The 24,734-nt window shown below is 38.6% G+C and overlaps 1 protein-coding gene across 2 annotated transcripts in view; it reads right to left on the minus strand.

Annotated features, from left to right (window-relative positions):
* UBR1 (ubiquitin protein ligase E3 component n-recognin 1) overlaps positions 1-24,734 on the minus strand; it is a 106,690-nt gene that overhangs the window by 16,554 nt on the left and 65,402 nt on the right. For both annotated transcript variants that reach the window (XM_080930920.1, XM_080930921.1), the window contains 11 exons: positions 23,535-23,740; positions 21,900-21,993; positions 20,768-20,917; positions 14,859-14,956; positions 13,370-13,463; positions 11,368-11,516; positions 10,416-10,471; positions 8,254-8,350; positions 6,239-6,306; positions 5,067-5,217; positions 417-516 (listed from right to left, as the gene is read on the minus strand). In XM_080930920.1, the coding sequence (XP_080787046.1) occupies positions 417-516; positions 5,067-5,217; positions 6,239-6,306; positions 8,254-8,350; positions 10,416-10,471; positions 11,368-11,516; positions 13,370-13,463; positions 14,859-14,956; positions 20,768-20,917; positions 21,900-21,993; positions 23,535-23,740 (1,263 nt within the window). The remainder of the gene's footprint in view (positions 1-416; positions 517-5,066; positions 5,218-6,238; positions 6,307-8,253; positions 8,351-10,415; positions 10,472-11,367; positions 11,517-13,369; positions 13,464-14,858; positions 14,957-20,767; positions 20,918-21,899; positions 21,994-23,534; positions 23,741-24,734) is intronic.

Consider the following 24,734-nt stretch of genomic DNA (forward strand, 5'->3'; position numbering starts at 1 on the left):
ATCAGTTCTTTCAAACGAACCACCAAAATACAAAAATATGTATAGGGAAATAAAGTGAACATAATTCAATTCTCTGCTCAATTTTTCTTATAAAATTATATTGGCTATATACATTATATATAGTGATTAGATAGTATATGAACATTAAAATATAAATGCAAAATTAGTTCCCACATTTTACATTGAGGTATGAGGTACAATCACTGTAACAAGGCAACTTGTTTTCTACTTTTATTTAAAACAAACAGTTCTAATCTACTTTACTATAAGCCTATCCTACAAACAAAATCACAAACTAAAGGGCCTTAGCTGACTTTAAAACAAGAATTCAAATGGCTGAAAGGAACACTGCCTGGCTTTTGAACAAAGACTTGGACTTACTGAGGGGACGCCCAGGTCAGTGGCCTGCTACTCACCCGTCTGTGTGCTGTGAGACTTCCACAAAGAGAGCAGATGCACAGCGAGCCTCCTCACTGTCCTCTTCACCCTCAACAAGCGGGACTCCTGGAGACAGATCTGCAGGGCACATTTAAACATTTGTTCCCTGCTAGAGAGGTCAAGGACAGCACAAGAAAACCTACAGAATAAAGTAACCTGGGCCCATAGGGGCTCACTGAGCCTGAACCACCAACTAGAGAGCATGCATGGGACAGACCTCAGTACACACACATGTAGCATGTACAGCTTGTCTCCATGTGGAAACCCTAACAGCAGGAGCAGGGGCTGCTCTGACTTTGTTCCTGCCTTTGGCTTCCTTTCCCCTGACTGGTCTGCCTTGTCTGGCAGAAGAACTAGTTCTACTGCAACTTGATATGCCAAGGTGGGTTGAAATCCATGGGAGGCTTCTTCCCTTTCCCTCAGGAGAAAAGTGTGTGTGTGTGGGGGGGGGTACTGGGAGGAAAGGAGGGAGGGGAAGCAGTGATCTGTAATATGTTTGTAAAGTAAGTAAATTGATTAATGGAAAAAAAAATAGACCCAGCTCCTTAACCAGTGTGTTAAACCTCAAATTCATGGTTCTAGAACATTCCTATAACTGCTTTGTCCTTTACATTAAACCACTCAGCTTCAGGTTTACTATACAGAAATGGAGACAAAGTGGCTACCTTGCAGTTTCCTATGACAGACTGTAATGGGACATTTGAACAGTTAGTATTTCCAAATTGCCTATGTATTAATGCATTTGAAAGATCATAAAGTTTCTCTGAATGATTTGACATCATATTGCTTTTCATTTTCCAAATAAAATCTAAAGGCAGGGCTGGCAAGATGGCTCAATGGTTAGGAGTGCTGACAGCTTTTCCAGAGGTCCTGAGTTCAAATCCCAGCAACCACATGGTGGCTCACAACCATCTGTAATGAGATCTGATGCCCTCTTCTGGTGTGTCTAAAGACAGCTACAGTGTACTTATATATAATAAATAAATCTTTAAAAAAATAAAATAAAATCTAAAGGCATACTTTGTCTTTAAAAGTTGCCAACAGGGTTGGTAGGATAGCTCAGTAGGTAAAGGCACATGCTGCCAAGTCTGACAACCTAAATTCAATACCCAAAACCCACACAGTAGAAGAAGAAAACTGATTCCTGTAAGTTGGCTTGACCTTCACATGCGCATGATGGCACAGGCATCCCTTTCTTCACAAATAAATGAACAAATACAATAAACTACCCAACTTGGAAACACATTGAGTTTGTATCGATCTTTCCCCATTCAAGTTATAAGATAAAAGTGAAGTGTTGCTCCATGTACTAGAACCTGGGTTCAATCCTCAGCAGCATACATACAAAGAAAAAGCACAATAATTTTAAAATTATGTCTGCATATGAATTTGTATACATGAATATGCACAGAGGGTGAGAGCAGGGGAGGCAAAGTAAATTTTACATATAGTGAAATGTGTTCCAGCAAACCATCTGAAGAGTCTGACAAATGTATATATGTAATGACATTATTGGTTTGTTTGTTTATCAATGAACTGAGCTGGGAAGGAGATAAAGTACCTGTCACTCAAGCATAAAAACCTGGGTTGGGGGCTGGAGAGATGGCTCAGCGGTTAAGAGCACTAGCTGCTCTTCCACATGGTAGCTTACAACCATCCTTAGTGAGATCTGATACCTTCTTCTGGTGTGTCTGAAGACAGCTACAGTGTAATTATATAGAATAAATAAATAAATCTTTAAAAATAAATAGATAAAAACCTGGGTTCTGATCTTCAGCACACATCTAAAATCTGGGCATAGCTACTCACATGAACAGAAACAGGCAGATCCCCAGAACTTATTGGTTCCCAGCCCAGCTTAACCAATGAGCTCTCAGTTCATTGAGAAACCTGTCTCTAAAACTAAGATAGTGAGTGATTAAAGACACCTAATATTGACCTCTGGCCTTCACAGGCAGGTACACACACAAATGTGAGGATAATACATGTATATATACACACATAAATCCATAAACTTAACTGAGCTGGAGAAGCATCAGATTTATAGCAAAACAGCAGGAAAAAAAAAAAAAAAAAAAAAAAAAACAACCGACCAAACAAACAAAAAAACCAGAATTATATATATTTCAGATCCTAAACACTGAGAACTTTCTCTTATTACTAATATCCAACATTGTTCATTACATGTGTGTTATTGACAATTATTTTGACCAAAAGTTCATGCTGACAAGCTGATTCTAAAGTAACCTCATGCCTGTAACCTATCACTTAGAGCATAAAATAGGAGGACTGCCAAGAGTTCAAGGACAGCCTGGGACTACATAGTGAGTTCCAGAACCGCCTGACCCAGAGTGAAACAGTTTTTGAAAGTGGCAAGCCTGTGGGGCAGTGGCTAGGTGAGCTCACCAATCTTCAGAGGACCTAAATTTAGTTTCCAGCACTCATTTTAGGCAACTAATAACTTTCTGTAACTACAACTCCAAAGTATCTGATGCCTCTGGCCTATGCAGGCACCTGCATTTAGAATGCAAACTCATAAAATTAGAAATAATAAAACTGACTATTTGAAAACAGTTTATGCAGAGAGGTGAGAGACCTGAAAGAGCCAGTTGAGTATTAGAAGAGTAAAACAGGGCTGTAAGCTAACCTCACCTGACTCAAGACCAAGGTTTACTAAGGATCACTCATGGTGTTCTGCATCCTATTGGTTTGGATAGCATATGTGCATATATTCTACAGATTAGCATATGTGCATATATTCTACAGACTAGCATATGTGCATATATTCTACAGACTAGCATATGTGCATATATTCTACAGGCTAGCATATGTGCATATATTCTACAGGCTAGCATATGTGCATATATTCTACAGACTAGCATATGTGCATATATTCTACAGACTGGCATATATGCATATATTTTACAGACTGGCATATATGCATATATTCTACAGACTGGCATATATACATATATTCTACAGACTGGCATATATACATATATTCTACAGACTGGCATATATACATACATTATATAGACCAGTATAACATATATTATACAGACTAGTCTCACTGTCTCTGCTTTTTCTCCCTCACCCATGCACACCACTGTTGTGCTCACATATCTCCAGTTTTGCCTTCCCCAGAATGTCCTGGAGTTATACCCATCAGTATCTTTCACACTGGCTTCTCTCACTTATCCTCTATGCACTTTCAGGACTGGATAGTTCATTCCTTCCTAGAACTAATAATGTTCCAGGGGCTAGATGTACCACAAAGCATTTATCAACCAACTAATGACTATCCTGATTGTTTCCAAGTTTTCTGTATTACCTTATGGCAAAAGTACACTTTTCGCTGATTCTCTCTGTAACAATGAAGCACATGCATGTAGTACTCTGGGTGGTCAGAAGAGGAAGGTGAATCCTCTAGAACTGGAGTTACAGATGGTTGTGAACTGCCATGTAGGTGCTGAGAATTGAACCTGGGTCCTCTGGAAGAGAGGCCAGCGCTGTTTTTCTTTCCAGCTATCTTTCCACTGAGCTATCTTTCCAGTCCCCTTTAACATGTTTTTTTTTTTTTTTTCAGATTTTTCTTTAAATTTCCTGAATTTTTGGTAGTTTTTATTGATCACTGTTATCCAGAACCAGACTTTATTTATTGTTCATTTGTTTTACATGTACACATATGGTATATATGCATGTATGTATATGAATGTGTTTATGTGTGTGTGCATGCATTCATAAGGTAGTCCAAAGCTGATACTGAAATGATCTTTTTTCTTTGATCACTTTTCATCTATTTCTTTATTTCTTGAGGCAGAGTATCTCACTGAAGCTGGTGCTTGCCAATTCCAGTTAGTTTAGCAAGTCAGCTTGTTCCATGGATCCCTTGTGTCAGCCTCCTGTGTGGCACCACCAGCCCCGTCTAGCTTCAGCCCTGTCTAGCTTCTGTGTGGTTCTGTCCTCAGGCTTGTACAGCAAATACTTTACCTCTGAGCCGTTGCCTAGTATTTCATTTGCTATTAAACAACTCTAAAAGGATACTTACAATTTGGTAATGTTATATTCATGGAACTCGTCATAATTTTCAAAAATTAATGAATACTTACTGTAGAGAACAAAGATTGTCAGACACTTGATGCTAAGGGGAATAATTTTAAAATATGATTGTTCTCTGTAATCAGAGAACAAGTGTGAGAAAGGAGAAGCTAGACAAGGAGTGGAATGACTACAAATAACTAAAGTAAACTATGGCAATGCAACAAGGTAAGAAACACACTATCCCTGGAACTGGGGGGAAAAAAGTGTTCCTGAAAGGCTTGGCAAAAGGCAGAGTGTATGTGGGTAGAAATAAACCTGCAGCGATTTGGAAGACAAGGAGAAAAACAGGTCCTAACAGATCCTCTACATATCTGGACAGTAGCTGGAAATTACACGGTCAGATATCTTAAGCTAATTACCCTTTTACAGCTTATTCTGCCTTTACCTATTCAAATATCATTTGGTAAGAAATACATGAATAAATAACATATAACATAACATGAAACTTAGAAATATATAACACGATTAATCACAAATATAATTCACAGGCAAATAGAACTTACAGTCAGTTGAGATGGGAGCTTTACCTGCATCTGTTGTAAGGAGTATCTGAAGCATATGTGCCATGGTGATCAGATGGAAGAGATAAAGGTGGTTATAGGAAGAACTAAGTGAGGAAGGCTGCAGATCCACGGTGTCATCCCAATACAAGGATGGAAACGCTAAGACAGCACCTACCTATAAAAGGACAATGGACAGCAGCAGGATAACTGAGAAAGGCCAAGACAAACTGACTTCCTAACTAAAGGTAAAGGGGACCAAATGGTGCAGTTTTGTTGTAGTTGCTGCTTTGAAATTAACCACCATACTTTTCCTAGTGATAGTCAACAGAATATCTCAGATTATAATTATAATGTACCATAAGTGGTAAGCAAAGGCCATCACCAAATATCATCCCTTTGCTGAGTCTACTTATTGTAGGCCTAGTAGTAGTTCTCGGCGGTGTGGGACTGAAGACTCTGTATTATAGACACTTGGATGTTCTTAAAAAACACTGACACACAGGCCTCATTCCAATCCAAGAAAGTCAGACTCTGAGGCAAGGTCTAGTTGTTAGGATTCTTTTTAAGGCTCCCCAGGGGATCCCTAAAGAGAGTCAGGGTAGACAGCTACTGAGTACAGACTTAGATTATAAGGTACAAATGGGATAACGGGAGGGCTGGCTAACCCGATATCCACAAAACCCATGCTTTTCAACCTTACCACTGCTTTCTTCATTGAGATAGGTTTAAAGGAATAAGATTATTGCAAGGATAAAATTTCCTGCATAAAATTCCCAAGAGTCCACAGGTGTTGTAAGGAAGCTGCCATGTACTTAGGGCCTGTTCTCTATCACTAGATAATTAATGAATATATTTAATTTATAGCTTATGCACTGGTAATTTATTGCATATGATATAAATAAGTTAAAAGGGATTGGGGAGGAGCAATAACAGAATTAGAAAAAGTTTATTTGTACATATATTATCAAATATAACCAATTATAAGACCAATCACAAATTTTAAAATGTGCTTTTGTTTTAAAAATTACTTTGATGTCTCAGTAAAATCTGTATTTGTAAAAGAATGGATAAAACATCAAATTTAACACCCTGAACATCAAAAATGTATTATTTTGAACAGAAAACATGAATTTAAATAAGAAAAAAACATGGATTATAAACTTGGTGACTTCAACATCATTTTACTGAACACTTACCAGAACATGAAAGAGATCTACGGATAGAAGGCATGGTGTGTTTTCTGATTGTAGGTTAGGAAGAACAACTGAAAGAAAAGTTGATATAGTTCAGTCAGTGAAGCAGTAATGTGCTTGAATGAAATGCAAGCTGGAAGCATTACATAGAGATACAGTGGGGCTAGAGAACAGAGACTAGCACACCACACTTTAAAGAATAAAAGGCCACTAGAACGTCTTATATATAACTTAAGAGTTGGACCATAAGATTTAGGAGAAAAACCTGAAATAGATTGCTCAAGAAATATTTGCTAGAAACAAGGGGACAAGTTTATCACTTGTGAGGCCCAGGTCCACTCCCTAGCAGCCTCCACCTCCCCTTCTGAAATGCAGAATGACTGACCCACTTTGTGTATAGCTGATTGAAGCCACTGCTGAATACGTGATGCCAGAGCCTTGCCCGCTCTTGCTCCTGCCCCAGAAGGATGGCTTTTATAAAGACATTTCTTCTATCCCTTCCACCAACATTTCTAAATGCACTATAATACATAGTATGTGAGCAGATTTAGGATGGTGAGCAGGGAACTCACAATGGAAAGGAGAACACAGAAAACCTTCCTGTGTACTGCTCAGTGGTTAAGAGCAATGGCTGGTTTTCCAGAGAACCTGGGTTCAATGCCCAGCACCCACATGTCAGCTTACAAATGTCTGTAATTTCAGTTCCAGGGGATCTGGCACCCTCATACAGACATATACCTAGACAAACTACCAATGTACATTAAGACAAATAAATAAATTACTTAAAGAAAACAAAATCCATTTAAGGAAAAAAAAACCTTCCATACAGAATTAGATCATATGGATTATATTGGGAGAAAATATAGACAGACTGAATGTGATACATTTTTAATGACAGTATCTCTTACTCTCAGAGACTGTAACTTTAACTGGACCTCACAACCAACTTAATATACTTTGGCTTGGCTTAATATCCTGCCTATTTATTTAGTCTGCCTTAAGAGAACAATATTAACAACCAACCTTACTGGCCTTGGATTTCCCCTGTATTCAGCTTTTACAACCAAAGCTAATGCATTATGTAACTTCCATGCCCCTGACCCAGACAGCAATATAATTGTGTAAATATGTGTGTTATGGTAATCATTTGAAAATAGCAAACAAGTTGAAAGTGATCTTATGGAACAAATATGCACCGTAAAAGTTGGAAGCAGCATATTGATATTGCTTGATAATAGTATGCTTGCAGTACTGGGTGCTCTGGGGTCATCTGGAATCATTTGGATGTAAACGTCTCTTTTAAAACCCAGTATTACAAGATTAACGTATCTCTTATTCATTCTCCATACCGTGTTCTCTGTGCTCTTTATTAGGAACAAGACATAGTAAAAGAGACAGACATTAGGTAGGCATAGACAGACAAGTCAGAAAACAGAAGCTACAGCTAATGGAAAACACATGGAGAGAAGTGGAGAATTCAAACTTGAGCTCAATTTTGGTTAAATTAATCCAAGGGGGAGTGCATCAAGACAGGGTATCTCTGTTTAACAGCCCTGGCTGACCTAGAACATGCTTTGTAGACCAGGTTGGCCTCAAACTCACAGAGATCTGCCTGCCTCTGCCTTCTGAGTGCTGTCCAGCTCCAAACATATTTTTTTAAAAAAGTATTTTTTGCTTTTGGAGTCAGGGTCTCTCTGTATATCATTGGCTATCTGGTACTCACTTTGTAGACCAGGCTAGCCTTGAACTCACCATAATCACCCTGCCTCTCCCTCCCAGGTGCTGGATTAAAGGGTTGAGCTATCACAGACCCAGCCAAAAGTATACATTTAAAATAACATTGCAACCATTAAGGAGTAGTTGTGCATCAACTTATTTGGGCAAGTCGGCTGCAGGAAGTTAGACTTCATCAGTGAGTGTTTGCAATCAGTACAGAATGTCACCTCCTAGCTGAAATATACTGCCATAAATGCAGAAGAAAACACAGGTAAATACTTACATAATAATTAAATCCCTACCTGACAGGAGGCGAACCAGATGTTTCTGTATCAGGACCTGAGGACAGGTAGTTCTCTGTGCAACTGCAAATTGAAGTAATGCTTTCAAACCATTATGCTGGATCGAGGGCGAGGTAAGACAAAATGATAAAAGATGGCGAGTCAGGTCAGTGTGATAAATAACCAATCCTAGCCTGCTATACACTAATGCATTATATACTTATCAAAGACTCACAATATTTTATTTTTTGAGACAGGGTCTTTCTATGTATTCCTGGCTGCCCTTGAACTGAGGAATCTTTTCTGTGTCCTTCTCCCAAGTGCTGGCATTAAAAGCCAGCACCACTACATCCAGCTACAATATTTTTAGTATATAAAATTTCACTGTACTTTTGAGTTTTCCATTAAAAAGAAATGTTATAATCATTTCAGTTCTCAACTTTGTTCTGTTTTCCAGATTCAATCTTCTTAAAAAACATTTGTTTATTTCGTGTATGTAAGTACACTGTTGCTCTCTTCGGGGTGCTGGGTTCCCATTACAGATGGTTGTTGGGAATTGAACTCAGGACTTCTAGAAGAGCAATCATGCTCTTAACCACTGAGCCTCCAGGCTTGACCTTTAAAACACGGGCTGTTGAATCCTGTGCAAACTGTATTTCTAGAAATTCTAAACTGATAGAAAGAAGCCGTGGGACAACTAAAATATACCTTCTTCCCAAGAGCAGTATGGAAACTACAGGGACACACAATGAGGACTGGGGGAGCCTCCTGTGGCGCCTGTCAGGAAACGAGGGAAGGGCCTAGCAAGGCAGTGGGCGAGGGAGCTTCTGCAGGTGCCATTAGTTTTTACAGTGCTACTGAGCACACATAAAAAAAAAAAAAAAAAAAAAAAAAAAAAAAAAAAAAAAAGAACAGAGCTAACTAGGTACAGTTCATGATCCTTTGGGGATAGGAGTAAAAAGGACTAAAGAGACAGGCAATGATAATTATTACTATTACTATTACAATATTATTGTTGTTATTATTATTATTAGTGCTGAGAATTTAATCGGGGGCTACATACATGCTAGACAAGTGCTAAATGTACTTCTTGACTACTTACTAGTTACCAGGGTTGTATATTCTTTTTGTGAAAAAAAGTTTTTATTTTCTGTGTATGTGCACACATGAATATGTCATCGATAACTTGCACAAATAGGCTCTCTCCTTCCATATGTGTCCTAGAGATTGAACTCAGATCATCAATCTTAGTGGCAAGCCATTTACCCACTGAGCATTTCACAGACTCAGGGTTGCCTTTCGTTAATGTATGTATATGTGTGTGCACGTGTATACACATGTGCTGGGTTTTGTTTTTGTTTTTTGGTCAATTTGACACAAGCTGGGGTTATTTGGGAAAAGGAAACCTAAATTAAGAAAATGTCCCATTAGATTGGCCTGTAGGTGGTTCCAGCCCTGGGCAGGTGGTCCTGAGGTCTGTAAGAAACCAAAATGAGCAAGCCATGGGGAGTGTGGTTCTAGGCTTCTAGGTTTCTATACTGAGCTCCTGCCCTGACTTCCCTTCCTGATGGAGTACAACTCTGGGCTGACATGAACCCTTTTCTCTCCAAACTGCTTTTGGTCATGGTGTTTTATAGCAATATAAACCTAACAAACACAGTACATGTATGTTGGCGCACATGCAGAGGTCAGTGACCTCCTGGGTCAATTTGTTCCTCTACCATGTATACTTTGGGGATGAGACTCGGTTCACCAGGCTTCGTGGCATGTGTCTTTACCCACTGAGCCATCTACCCTGCCCCGAGTGTCTAATCTTTAGCTCAGCATGATTACCTGTCTAGAGCAGAATCCATTAATATTCAGTGTTATATGATGGTGAAGCATCAGTGAGGGGAAAATACAGGATGTATCTGGTTTTAGGCTCAGCAATACAGGGGAGGGCCGGAAAACAGTCAAGTCATGTGAAATTTGTGTGCATTCCACTTAACTAGTGAGGTTGGGAAAATTCGGTAAAGCATGCAGCACTAACCGTCATGCTTCCTGAGACTGCAGCATGTGCCCCACACCAAGCTCTGCTCCTCCTTACAGGAGAGGGAGCAGATGTTTCACCGATAAACAAGCTCAGGAATCCCCTTTCTGAAACAGTACCCAGAACCTGCTGAAGTCTATTGGAATATGCATACCTGTCTATTTTGAAGTGCTCCAAATAGAGGTTTTCCTTCATCTCCCAACAGGTTTTCTTAAAAAAGAGAAACATAATGAATTCAAAAATATTATACAATTTACTATTTTAGCTGTAGTTTGGTTTGATTTGCTCTTCACTGTGGAGCCCACGCTGGCCTCAGCCTACGTAGATACACACCAGGTATGCACTGCCTGTACGAATGCTATGAGTCTAACAGGTTTGTGAGTGGCTCCTAAAATCTATCCTGAGACTGAGGCAAGAGAAGAACGTGGGAGAAGAAAGTGTACACATGTTACTCAGTTCAAATTATGACAGAGTATACTGTTCCAGATAGGGATTTAGTGATGAAAATGTTTCATAAAAACTGTGACCAAAAAAAAAAAAAAAAGTATTGGAGGGAAATCTAAGCTCACTTGAATAAGATGTGAAAGAGACAGACTATTGTCTATGTGCTTCTTGCCTACTTTGCCTTTCCCTGGGAAACTTCCAATATGGCAAAGCATCTGACAGGTTATTGCTCAGACCTAGTACTGCCGACCTTTCTCTCTTGGCCACCACATACTCCTCTCCCAGTAAATTTTGTTTGTTTGTGACTTTGGCTCTATTTTCTTCTTTCTCTCAAAGTTTAAAATAACGCCCTGTAAAGTCCTGAGCTTATTCCTCTTCTTTTGCATTTGTTCTTGATCTGGTGTTGTAAGACTGCCACTTTTGACTACAGGGCTTAATGCTAGTCTTCAAAATACTAGCCAGTTGCACAGGGCTACTACAGGAGGTGAAAAAGATATAAATATTAAAAGTTCTCAGGCCACACCAATACGCTGAAATAGTAGCAGTCCTCAGACCCAGAAACTCCTCCAAGTCATCAGCAGGGAAGCACGCATGTTCTGTTCAATCACTGAGTTCTCTCAGTGAACCCTCTGAAGCATCTGGTTTGATTTTGTAAGTGTTACCGATTGCCTGGATGGTGAAAGCACACGTGCTCCAGGTCATCATGGGCACCCGTGGGTCTAGTTCATCAGGAGGCACTTTCAGGCCGATTCTGTAAATCGTTGTGGCAAAGAGAATGACCATCTCCTTGATACTATTTGAATATTTCACCCTAAAAATAAAGTAAGAAGAAATTTGTACAGTATTTTAGAAGTAATTGTTGCTTTCTGAGAAGCCTCATTAGGTCAGAAAGCAATAGAAACAATTTCTTTTGACATTAAGTACATTAGTTACTTTTGTCACTGCTGTGACTAAATATATGACAAAAAAACAACTTAAGGAAGGAAGGATTTAGGTGCATGATGTCAGGAAATACAGTTCATCATGGAAGAGAGGCTTGCTAGAGGAAGCAAGTTATGACTGACAGCAGGAGTCTGAAGCCGCCTGCTCACATGTTGGGTGGACTCTTTCCTTCCTTGTTATTCCCATGGCATGCTAATATCCACTTTCCATGTGGACTCCATCCCTCCATTAATTCTCTCAAGAAAATCCTCACTGGGGTGGGAAACATGGCTCAGAGGTTAAGAGTACCGGACACTCTACCAAGGATCAATCTGAATCCCAGCACTCACACAGAGCTTTACAACCCTCTGTAACTCCAGTTCCGGGGGATCTAGTGCCCTCTCTTCTGGCCTCCACAGGCACTAGGCACACAGTGATACATAGTCAGAAATGAAGACAAAACACTCATACATATAAAATAACTTAAAAAAAAACACACACACAAATAGACAAACAAATCCAAGTGTGTCTCATTAAGGTAATAGTCTTAATCCAATCTAGTCAACTATCAAATTAGACATCAAAATAAGTAAAGCGTCAAACTTATCAAACTAGGGATTAGAACCTCTATTAATTTACTCATTCAAAAAAATAGGGAAAGCCAAACTGAACCTCCTAAGGGTAGAAAACCCTCTTACAAAATGACACTGGACCATAAAACTACACAGCTAAAGATGCAGTTAATGAGCACAGATGGCAGGGTCCAGGCCCCAACGAAGGACAGACTGAAAGAAAAATAGTTTGGAGGAAGAAGATCTTATGTTTTGGTACTCTGAAAAGGTATAAAAGTATTTCTGCATTTTGTGTGTGTGTGTGTGTGTGTGTGTGTATTCATGCTGTGTATAGGAATGACAGGTAACCCCAACAAGTACTTGGAAGGACAGTTTCTGGTTCCCCCAAATTTCACTTTTAACACATATTTGAGTAGCAATAAGACAGGTAATAAGAAAAAGGATTGAGTAAAAAAGATATGAGATAGTCATATGTACAAAATAACAATACCTCATCTGGGACATTATATATTTCTCAAAGCATCTTTTATAACTTTGAGGCAGATGAGGGCCTTTCAATTGTACATGAAATACAAACTGAGGATAAAGTGACACAAAGGTTTTTCAGACAGGCAAACAAAATTCGACATTTAGGTGGAACCTTCATATTCTGATTGTCCTGTAGCTTTAGTTGTTGTTTGTTTTGTCAACACTGATTATGGAGAGGTAGGGTGAGGGAGCAGCCTCTTCTGAGGAGAAACATCTGTGGCGAGACCTAACAGTGTGGGTTTGTTACCCAGAGTCTTGTCCTCCTTCTATCAGAGTGCCACGGAGCGTGATCCCTGCCCACCAAAACACACATATATAGTTAATTACACACACACACACACACACACACACACACACACACACACACACATTTTACTAAAAGAATCTCAAGCCATTTAATGTTACTAAGTAAACATTTAGGGAGAAAAAAATAGAAAAAGACAGTTTTATAAATGAAGGGGAAAAAAGGTTATTTTTAACAAACTTTTTTTGAGGCAGGGTCTCACTATGTAGCCGTGCCTGGCCTGGAACTCACTATACAGACCAGGCTGACCTCAAACTCAGGGATACACCCCCCTCTGCCTCCCAAGTGTGTGCCATGACACTCCACTTCACAAACTCTCTTAACTTGTTAGATACTTACGAAGACTGAACTCCAAAACTCAGGATGGAATGAAACTCAAAAGTCGAATCCCCCATTCCTTGGTTAAATAAAAGAGGAACTGCTGGAGCTTCTCCTTACAAAGTAAAGGGAAAAAAATAGATATAAAAATCATGACTAAGTTTAGTCTAACAATCAACTCTCTGGCTGCTTAAACCATACATAATCCCTTTATGTATGTTAGTAAGTACTTAGTAACCTGCCCTAGTTTCTCTGCTTAGATAACACTGAGAAGACGTTCTTTTTGCATATCAATGTCACACATATGGGTTTTTCCTTAAAGACATCATTCAGTGCTGCTCTCTATATTCAGTTTTATTCTCTAATAGGTAATGAATATTTTTCTTCATTTACTTCATTTTCTTTAATTTTAAAACCTGCATTTGTAAATGTATGTTAGTGTGTGTCTGTTTGTGTGCAAGTACACCAGGTGTGTGGAGTGGTTTATGTGCAGTTCAGAAGACAACTTACAGGACTTGGATCTCTCCTGCCATCAAGAGAGGTCCTCAAACTAATTTTGAAAGCAGAATGTGTATAGTCCCAGCCATGGAGAAGATGAGGCAGGACTGCTTAAGCCCGGGAGCTGGAGCACAACGTGGACAAGATTGCAAGAACCCTTCTTACAGACAAAACCAAACTATACAAACTGGACTTTGCCTTCATTTATTGATTTATAACTTAAAGACACTTTTTCAACAAATAATATATGTGTGTGTGGACATGTGTGTATACAGGCTAATGTATGTGCATGAGGAGGCCAGAGAAGAACATAAATCACTCTGCTTTCAACCTTATTTTTACAGACAGAACCTCTCACAGTTTTGGTCACCAAACTTTTAGGATCTATTCATCCCGTTTCCCAGCACCCAGCATCTCTGTACGTGCTGGGCCCCAAATTCAGACCCTCATGTATGCACAGCAGGGGCCTCACTCACCGTACCCTGTCCCTAGCCCCTCTCCACCAAACATTTAAGTGATCTTCAATTTCATTTTTCTAAGCCTATCTTCATGGCAACATTTGTCACTCAGCTGTAAAAACATACACACAAGGATACAGCTTTAATACACCTTTATTAATATTAAGACAGAACATTATATACTGTTCTGTTTTCTATTGTGAAAAATGATGGAACCAAGTAAACTGATAGTCAAAAAGTCTTGAACTCAAAATCTCTATTTCCTTTCAAATATATTAATTACTTGTAAAAAAAATGAAAGATTTAGGGGACTGTAGAGATGGCTTAGTGGGTTAGGGTACTGGCTGCTCTCCCAGAGGACCTAGCTCATAACTTTTTAAATTTCAGTTCCAGAGATCTAATTTCCTCTTCAAGCCTCTGAGGGCACCAAATCATAAAGTGTTCCACAGACAATCATGTAAGCAAAATGCTCAGAAACATACAATTAAATTTTTAAAAGTCTAAACATTTAGAAATAATTTTCAAATGTCTAGTACAAATGGATTCCCACAAACCTTTAGCGTGCTTCATGTTATAACCTGATATTCTGGCAAGGACCGTCTGTATCCACCGTGCCAACGTCAAAAGTTGAGCAAGAGCCTCTGCATTCTCACTACAAAAAAGTGACATTTAGAAATAGTCAATCCAATTGGTACAAAGACATTCTACAGGAGTAAACCTGTTAAGTTTTTCCTAGAGTAAATGGATATATTAAAAACATCAGCTGTGAGGTGTTTTTTAAAGCCCAGCACTCAAGTGGCAGACTTCAAGTCCAGACTGGTCTATACAGAAAAACCCTGTCTTGAAAAAGAAAGTCATCATATATTGCTGTGCATGGTGGCCCTTAGAAGACAGAGACAGGCAGACTCCTATGGTTTTGAGGCCAACCTGGTCTACACAGTGAGTTCTAGGTCAGCCAGAGATATAGAGTAAGATCTTGTTACAATGAATGAATGAATAAATAAATAAATAAATATCAAGTTTCTTCATTTTATTAACATTTTATGTTATGAAAATGTGGCTAAAAATATAGTTGGTACAATGACTAAAACATAACTGTCCATCTATGACTAAGAAGTAATCAAATACCAGTAAATGGAAACACCACCATGGTTGCTCATCAACTGCTAGGGGACATCACTGACACCCCGTTGCCTACACACTGCATCTTTAAGTTTCAGGTTCTAACATATTCCAAGCAGATCACTTCTTCCTACCTCTGTCCACTATCCTACTGGAAGTTCTGCCATATCTCATGTGAACCACAATGGCCTTTAATAGCTCTTTCCCCTTTTCCCTTTTAATTGCTTAGGGTTTGAGACAGAGTCTCTCTCTGTAGTCCTGGCTGTTCAGGGTCTCATTCACTCTGCAGACCAGGCTGGACTTGACCTCTGCCTCATAAATGTTGCGATTAAAGGTGTCTGGGTTCCTTCTGCTTCTGTTCTATTTGAATTTTAAGTATGAATTTACCATATAACAACCAGAAGGATCTTCTAAAACTATAAATCAGATTTCATTGCCCCTCTGTTTAAAACAAACCAATGGTTTTCTACTGTACATAAAATTAAGCAACTTTACCCTTTTATTTTAGCCTCTTATGATCGGACCCTTTACTGTCCCCGCTCAGGCATATCACCTTCTTGCTATGCCTACACCGTGATGACCATGTGTGTACCTTGGGGCCTGTGCTCTTGGTGTTACCTGTTCCAAGTCTATCTTCTTTTGGAGAAAAGCAACTGTTTAGCCCTCACTCAGGTCTCTGCTCAAATGTCATTATTTCAGAAGCAAGCTGTCTCAAGTCTGCCTGTGGTGCAAGCCACTGGCTGGCCTCTAGTATTTCCTTGATATTTCTCATAGCTCAGTAGAAAATACTTGGTTTCTGTAAGTCTCTTCATAGCATGTACACTCCATAAAATAAGAATTTATTTAAAGGGCAGTCTTACTTTTTTTTTTTTAAGATTTATTACAGCCAGGCAGTGGATGGCACATACCTTTAATCCCAGCACTTGGGAGGCAGAAGCAAGAGGATCTCTATGAGTTCAAGGCTAGCCTGGTCTACAGACTGAGCTGCAGGACAGCCAGGACTACACAGAAAAAAAGCCTGTCTTGAAAAACAAAAAGATTTATTTATTTGTGTATATAGGTGTGTTGTCTTCCTGTACATCTGTACACCAGAACTGTATGTACAGCTGGTTGTGAGCTGACACATGAATGCTAGGAACTGAACTCAGGACCCAGCCACTGCTCTTAATCACTGAACTATCTCTCTAATCCCTGAAAGGGCAGACTTGAAGTAAAATATAAAATGAACTGTGCCGGATTTGAATATCTAGCATAAATTTGACTTAAATATTTTTTGATTCTCAAAAGTGAAAGTATATTATGACTTAGAAAAATGTTTTAGAAAAAGACTTGTGTGTATATGAAGTACATGTATGTGTAGCTGCAGGTGTGTGCATGCCATAGTACATGTGCAGACATCAGAAGACAAACCTTCAATATTGGTTCTTTCCTATTGACTTGTTTGAGATTTCTTTGTTGTTTGCTGGGATGCACACTGGGCTCACTGGGCCCCAGACTTCCAGAGTTCCTCCTACCTCAGCCTCCCATTTCCATGCAGGAGGACGGGGTGGCAGACGTGTGTGGCAGACACACACTTTCCGTGAGCTCTAGAGTGCCACATCACGTGCCTCTGCTTGCACAGGAAGCATGTTAGCAGCTGAAGCTCTCTCTGGACCAGTGTTGGTAATTTTTTAAAAGATTTCTTTCTTTTTTTTTGTGTACATTGGTGTTTTGACTGTATGTATGTTTCTGTGAGGGTGTCAGATCCCCTGGAACTGGAGATACAAATGGTTGTGAGCTGCCATGTGGATGCTGGGCCTTGAACCTGGATCCTCTGGAAGGGCAGTTGTTACTCTTAACCATTGAGCCACATCTCATCCCCCAGTTTTGATAAATTTATTGTGCAGTATTTTATATCAAAATGTGAGTTTGAGGACTACAGCATTGACTCAGTCGTTAAGAGCACATAATGCTCTTGAGAAGGACCTGAGTGTAGTTCTTGGTACCTACAGTTCACAACTCGCTAGAAAACCAGCTCCAGGGAATACAACACCCTCTTCTGGGTGTTAAAGGCAGCATCACCCACATATGCACACTCCCCTAACACAAACATAATCCAAAATAGAAAATTAAATCATATACATATAAAGCTTGGTAGAGAAAGTTGAGGAAATACGTTGCTTCTTTAGAAAGCAATTCGATTTTTAAGGATCTCTATTTTGGGGAATCACTTTGTAAAAAAAAAAGCTTATGTGCACTAACAAGGAATTGGAAGAAGGTGGACATGGTAGCATGTGCCTGAAATTTCAGCCACCAGGAAGAGAATCACAAGCTAAAGGTTGCCTGGACTGCACAGCAATGCCTTGTCTCTAACAACCAAAGCCAACCAAACAAACACGTCTCCGCACCCTCAGAAATCAGAAGTGAGGTCTGGTTTCACTGAATCTCTCACGGTGGTTAGCCATCTCTTTATGTTTAAATGGAAATAATAGCACACTTCAGCAGAAAGCTGTGAGGAGTTAATGTCCTGTCTAAAGCTTATCGATGATTCAGTAAATGAAGGGCCGATCTTGACACGTCCTTGTTTGTATATGGTGGCATTCCATGTCCAAATATGATGAATAGAAGTTCCAATGGCATGGCCTAGTGAGATAAAGTGACTGCTTCTTGACTCTGCTTACCAAACACCCCACTTTCACATACTTTTGTCAGGAGTGGCACGGTGAATGCACACTGTTGCTCTGTGGAGCTGTGCCTCATACATGCAGGGAAGCACCCTACCACTGAGTGATAACATCTTCAAATGACTAGATAATTAAAGAATTACTTTTGTTCATTTTGATACAGGGTCACACTATGGAGCCTTTGTTAGCCTGTAACTTGCTATATAGACTAGGCTGGGCTCAAACTCAGAGATATTCCTGTCTGAGTCTTTTAAGAACTGATTGTGTACCACAACACTTGGCTAAGATAACAACTTTGTTATCATTAAGTAGAACAGTAAAAATGTGAAAATATTGCAAATTCATCTGGAATAACAAAAAACCTAGAATATCGAAATCTATTCTCAACAACAAGAAAACTTCTGCAAGAATCACCATCTCTGACCTCAAGCTATATTACAAAGCAATTGTGTTAAAAACTGCATGGTACTGGTACAGAGATAGGCATGTAGATCAATGGAACAGAATAGAAGATCCAGAAATGAACTCTTACACATATGGTCCCTTGATTTTTGACAAAGGAGCTGAAAACATTCAATGGAAAAAAGACAGTTTCTTTAACAAATGGTGTTGGCTCAACTGGCACTCAGCATGCAGAAGAATGAAAATAGACCCATTCTTATCTCCTTGTACAAAGCTCAAGTGCATGTGGATCAACGATCTCCACATAAAACCAGGTACACTGAAACTATTAGATGAGAAAGTAGGGAGAACCTTAGAACACACAGGCACAGGGGAAATTTTCCTGAACAGAACACCAATGGCTTGTGCTCTAAGATCAAGAATTGACAAATGGGACTTGATGAGATTGCAAAGTTTCTGTAAGGCTAAGGACACTGTCAAGAAAACAAAACGGCAGCTAACAGATTGGGAAAAGATCTTTACCAATCCCACATCTAATAGAGGTCTAATATTAAGTATATACAAACAAATCAAGAAGTTAGATGCCAGAGAATCAAACAATCCTATTAAAAAATGGGCACAGAGCTAAACAAAGAATTTTCAATTGAGGAATATTGAATGGCTGAGAATCACCTAAGAAAATGCTTGAAATCCCTAGTCATCAAGGAAATGCAAATTAAAACAATCCTGAGATTCCACCTCACACCAGTCAGAATGGCTAAGATCAAAAACTCAGATGATAGCAGATGTTGGCGAGGATGCAGAGAAAGAGGAACACTCCTCCACTGCTGGTGGGATTGTAAGCTGTCCACTCTGGAAATCTGTCTGGCGGTTCCTCAGAAAATTGGACATAGTACTACCTGAAGACCCAGTTACTTTGAGCATTTACCCCAAAGATGCTCCAACATACAATAAGGACACATGCTCCACCATGCTCATAGCAGCCTTATTTATAATAGCCAGAAGCTGGAAAGAATCCAGATGTCCTTCAGTAGATGAATGGATACAGAAATTGTGGTATATTTATACAATGGAGTACTACTACTCAGCTATTAGAAACAATGACTTTATGAAATTCTTAGAAAAAAATGGATGTATCTAGAGAATACTGAGTGAGGTAACCCAGTCACAAAAGAACAGACATAAGATGCAGTCACTGATAATTGAATACTAGCTCCAGAAAGTTCTGAATACCCAAGAAACAACTCATAGACCATATGAAGCTCAAAAAAACAAAGGCCAAAAAGTGGAAGCTTCAGTCCTTCTTAGAAAAAAAAAAACAAAACAAAACAGTAAGTGTATAGCACCCTCTCTGCATGGGGTACACCTAGACCTTAAATCATTAATAATTCAAGAGCTAAGAAGATAGCCTTGTGGCAATTCTTGGTATTTAAAAATCATTATGTTTAGTCTTTACACACTAAGAAAACTTTGACTATTTTCATGTTACGTTTTGTTTTACATGTACTTTATGTTCATTGTAACTAGTAAGATTTCAATGCATACTATCAAACCTTTAAAAAAATCAAGTACTGACAAAAATATATTCTTATAGTTTTAGGCCAAAATGCTTTTAAAAATCTGTACGTGTAGCTCTGTTTTTTTTTTTTTTTTTTTTTTTTTTTTTTTAAATAAAGTTGTAAGAAAAAAAAAGATAGATTTTCACTTCCTTCTGTAAAATTGCTTGTGGTTGAAAGACCTGGAATTTCTAGCCATTTTTGCTTGCCCTTGTGTGCTTTTCTATCTCTTTAAACTCAATTTAAATTAATGTCCATAGGTAGAAAAATGGAGTATAAGAGGGGCAATAAAAACGTGTCACTTTTATTTCCAAAAAAAGAATGTGAAAATATATAATAAAATGTTGTACTTATTAAAACTAGTGAATGTTAAACTACAATAGCAGACTGTCCGAATGTAAAATATTTTAAAATTTATATGCTCACAGATTATTCAAAGGTATGATAACTGTAGTAATTTACTTACTTTTATCATTAACCTTTTGTACAGATTTCCAATAGTATTTGCATCTTTAGGGTTCTACTGCTTTAATGGTGAGTGGAAAAAGCATAACACACTGCTTTAAGTAAATGAAATCCTATTTCTTTTCAACACCAAAAACTGGGTTTTCATCTCATTTGATGAAAGCTCCGGTATGAGAATGGTCCTTATCTCAGCTCTGAAAGGAGGGAAAGGCAAGCGAAAGCTGTAGGAGAGTCTGAACCACGGCTCGAGCGCACCTGTTGATCTTCTGTGGCTGCAAAGGGATGATGGGGATGACAGTGTTGCAGAGAGACTTGCAGAGCGGGCACAGGTACTCGCCACTCTCCAAGTCAAACAGGTCAACATGGATGCGCTGCTGAGAGCTCAGCTGTACAGCTTCAAAATACCTGCAAAATTCAAAGATGCGTCCACTTAAAACAGCTCACATGGCTTTACCTGTTCTCAGTAAAAAAGTGCTAGAATTTTGGACTTAGTGTCTTTAGAACTTATCTCAAAAATATGTGTTATAATTATAAAAGAAACAGGCTGCCCACCTAGGGTCTAAATTGGGAAATACTTTACGGCAGATACAAATCTGAATGATGTTGAATTCTCTAACTTGTCCTCTGCCTCAACAGCAAGTGGACATACTTAGAGATGCCAGATGATCATCTACACCACTGAGAGCTTTCGATGGACAACTATGATTTTAATCTGATGGCAAATGAGTAAGTATACAAAAAAAATTTATCAGAAATTACATTTTAAAATTTTTTATCTTTTCTCAAGATAAAAACAGAATATATCATTATTGCAAGATATTTAATATTTTTGGTTTTCTTTCTTTCTTTTTTTTTTTTTTTGTTTCAATACAGGACTTCTCTGTGCTCCCTAGTTGTCCTGATCTGCAGATCAGGCCTTGGAACTCACAGGTCCATGTGTAGGATTAAAGGCAAGCACCACCATGACTGGCAACAAAGATGCTTCTTACTACATATTTTAAGATTTTTGTTTTTGTCTTTTAAAAAAAGATTACGAATCCTCTCACATGCCTAGGACAAGCAGTGTTAATACTACTTAGTTTTCGGCAAGTGCATTTTCCGGGCGTGGGACTGAGCCACGGCAGTGCACTGTGCATGTTAAGTACATGCTGTATCATCACACTACACTCTAACCCTACAACCATTAAGCTGGGAACTTGATACATCAATTTCAAAAGCTTATAATAAAGCCAAATATAATTAGTAACATGAAAAGAGGATTGGTAATTAAAATGGCCTTAATTATTCCACAAGAAGAACAGAAAGAAGACATGAGAAAATGTTGTGGTGTGTAGTAAACATCAATGTTCCTAGTCTCTTTCAAAATCATGTCAGAGGGACAACTCACTTCTGCCAGCACACCGCATGCATTACATGACCACAGCTTCCTGTATAAGTTCCGTGTGCCAAGTCTGGATCCATAAAAAGAGGGTCTGGCGTTTCTGGTTCAGAAAGACACAAATAAGAGGTATAGACTTATGTTTTCTAAAGTTAGCGGGTGGGACTGGAGAAAGTTTTCAGGAATTTTATTCTTAGGAATGTCCAAGTATCACAATATGGCAGCAGGGTATATATTCCTAGTAATAAGGAAGAAAGGAGTAAGACCATCAGGTTAGATCCTGAAATCCTTATGGATTAACAACTCTATATGCATTTACCCTGTAATTCTGAACAGTAGGTTCAAGCTGCATTATACTGGCTGTTGAAATGCTTTTCTATTTTTCAAGAACAAATTTGCCTTTGTAAATTTAAAGAATGATTTGAGTACATGACAACTTATAAAGAAGATTTATTTTTAGAAGAGTGTTTGCCTGCCTGTCTGTGTGTGCTGGTGCCCAAGGAGGCCAGAAGAGGGCAGTGGATCCTCTGGAAATAGAGCTGCAGACAGCTGTGAGCCGCCATGCAGAAGCTAGGTCCTCTGCAAGAGCACCAAGTGCTCTTAACTGAGGAGCAATCCCTTGAGCCACCGTAAAAAAAAAAAAAAAAAAAGCAGCAACTTTAAATTATGGTGTTATTGCACACTCACGACCCGAGGTCACGTAGCACCTGCAAGCTCAGATCCCTCATGCACATGGTGAATATCATATGAATGAAGGCATGTGCACAGCGATGAATCAGTGACTACAACACGTTGAATATTAACAAATGTTAATTTAATATCATCATTACTTTCAGGAAATTTAAAATATAAAGTAGCTAACTTGGGATAAGTAGGTTGTGTTGTGTGATTAATACTTGATAAAGTACATGTTTAATATAAACCTAAACATAAGGCAAACAGATAAGTTCACAATGTGAGACATGGAATAAAATTACTAGCCTGAACTTATCAAACTGGTTATTATCTTGAAAAAAGGGGGCAAGAAATTCCATTACTATAATAAACTTTGATTTTGCTTTATTTGTGAGATGTCTCGCTGTGTAGCTTAGGCTGGTCCTGAACTCACTATGTCAACCTCGCAAACCATGGTGATCTTCCTAACTTAGTTCCCCATGTGCTGCGATTTATAGGCCCAGTGAAAAGAAACTTCATCAAAGCAATGTGAAATATGTTTAGATCTTTATTTTAAAAATATGCCTTCCTTCGTGTGTGTGTGTGTGATATTCTTGAATTATTAACTTCCTTAAATATGATAATGGTATGTTAAGTATATAATACACTGTCCTCAGTTTTGGGAAATGCCCAGGGATGAAGTGTTATGAGATCTGAAATCTACTTTAAAATGGTTCAGCAAGATAAAATAAAGCCAAAATTAGATGGGTTGAGCAACTGACTGAGGACTAACAAAAATCAAAACAATGACAAAAACCGTCAAGTAGCCGATGTGTTGTGTAAGAACCTAATCTATTTCACATATAAATATATTACACCAATCAGGACTTACATACAACCTAACTGCTAAACGTCTTTCAGAGCTTATTTTTATTCTAATTACACAGGCAGAAGAAATGGCTGAAAGTAGATTACTTAAGCGACACGTACCCCCTAAGAGGTCCACAGGCTTCCCCCTGTGCTGGGTCAGGGCGGTGGATCTCTGCACACAGGCTGACAAGACCATGGCGCTGTTTTCTAGTCTCACCTCCTGTTCTTCTTGGCAGAGGATGCATGTCAGCACCTCCTTTTCGGTAGCCGCCGGCCCCCGTTTAGGACCCAGAGCAATTCTAGAGCACCCACTGACTGCTGAGGCGCTAGCAAAACAAACAACGGAGATGAGAACATAGGTTCTGGTCATTCTCTTTACATTTTGGTAGTTTTTAAGTAGTATAAATAAAAATTATATTTAGCAATATTGACTTTGAAATCTACCCTGAACTTCTGGCTTTAAGCAGTTAATTTTATAACTAGAAAATTCAGTTTGTTCTAAGTGCACAAAGGAATACATCACAGAATATGTTGTGATTCTATTTAATTTATTTACTGTATCAACAAAAGTAGGGTCATTTCTCTTTTTCTGAATGATAAAAGTGTAGTTCACATATCAAAGAAATTTTTTAAATAAAAAAAGTATTAAGAAGAAAATAAAGAGCATTATATTCTGCAATGTAACCACTAATAATCTTGCTTATTTTCTCCTAGTTTGCTTTGTACTTATAATACATGTTTTGCATAAAGAACATCATGCTATAAACAGAGACTTGTTCACTTAGATGCTGCCTTACTCATTCACACCTCGATTATTCTGTCATGAGTTATTTGAAATAGCTGCCTAGTGCTACCTCTGCTACTGCACCATACTTTTATCCAGTACCTTTCTTTAGGCGTTTAGTCCTCAGTTTCTAGTTTAGTAGATATTAAAACTACAAAAACTTAAACTTTAATGCTATAGCAATACTACTTATAATCTACAACATACCAGACAATAAAATACAAATAAAAGCAAGTATTTTTAATGGTTTGATTGTGATGCTAGGCACTGCTTCATAGATTTTGTTTTTGTTTTTTCTCACTTAATCCTTACAACAAACATGAGGTAGATATAATATAATTACCTCTGTTTTTCCAGAGGGAGAAACTGAAATCTAGAAATACTAAGAGATAAATCTAGGAATTCATCATTCGTACATAGTAGTACCAAAAAAAAAGATTTAACTAAGCCAAGGGACTTGGCCTCAGAGGTCATATACTGACCATTCTGCAAAACTATACATATAGCTCCCTGAAATATGGTGCATCATTCAATGA

The sequence above is a fragment of the Micromys minutus genome (assembly GCF_963924665.1).
Source record: "Micromys minutus genome assembly, chromosome: 17".
Taxonomy (NCBI): domain Eukaryota; kingdom Metazoa; phylum Chordata; class Mammalia; order Rodentia; family Muridae; genus Micromys; species Micromys minutus.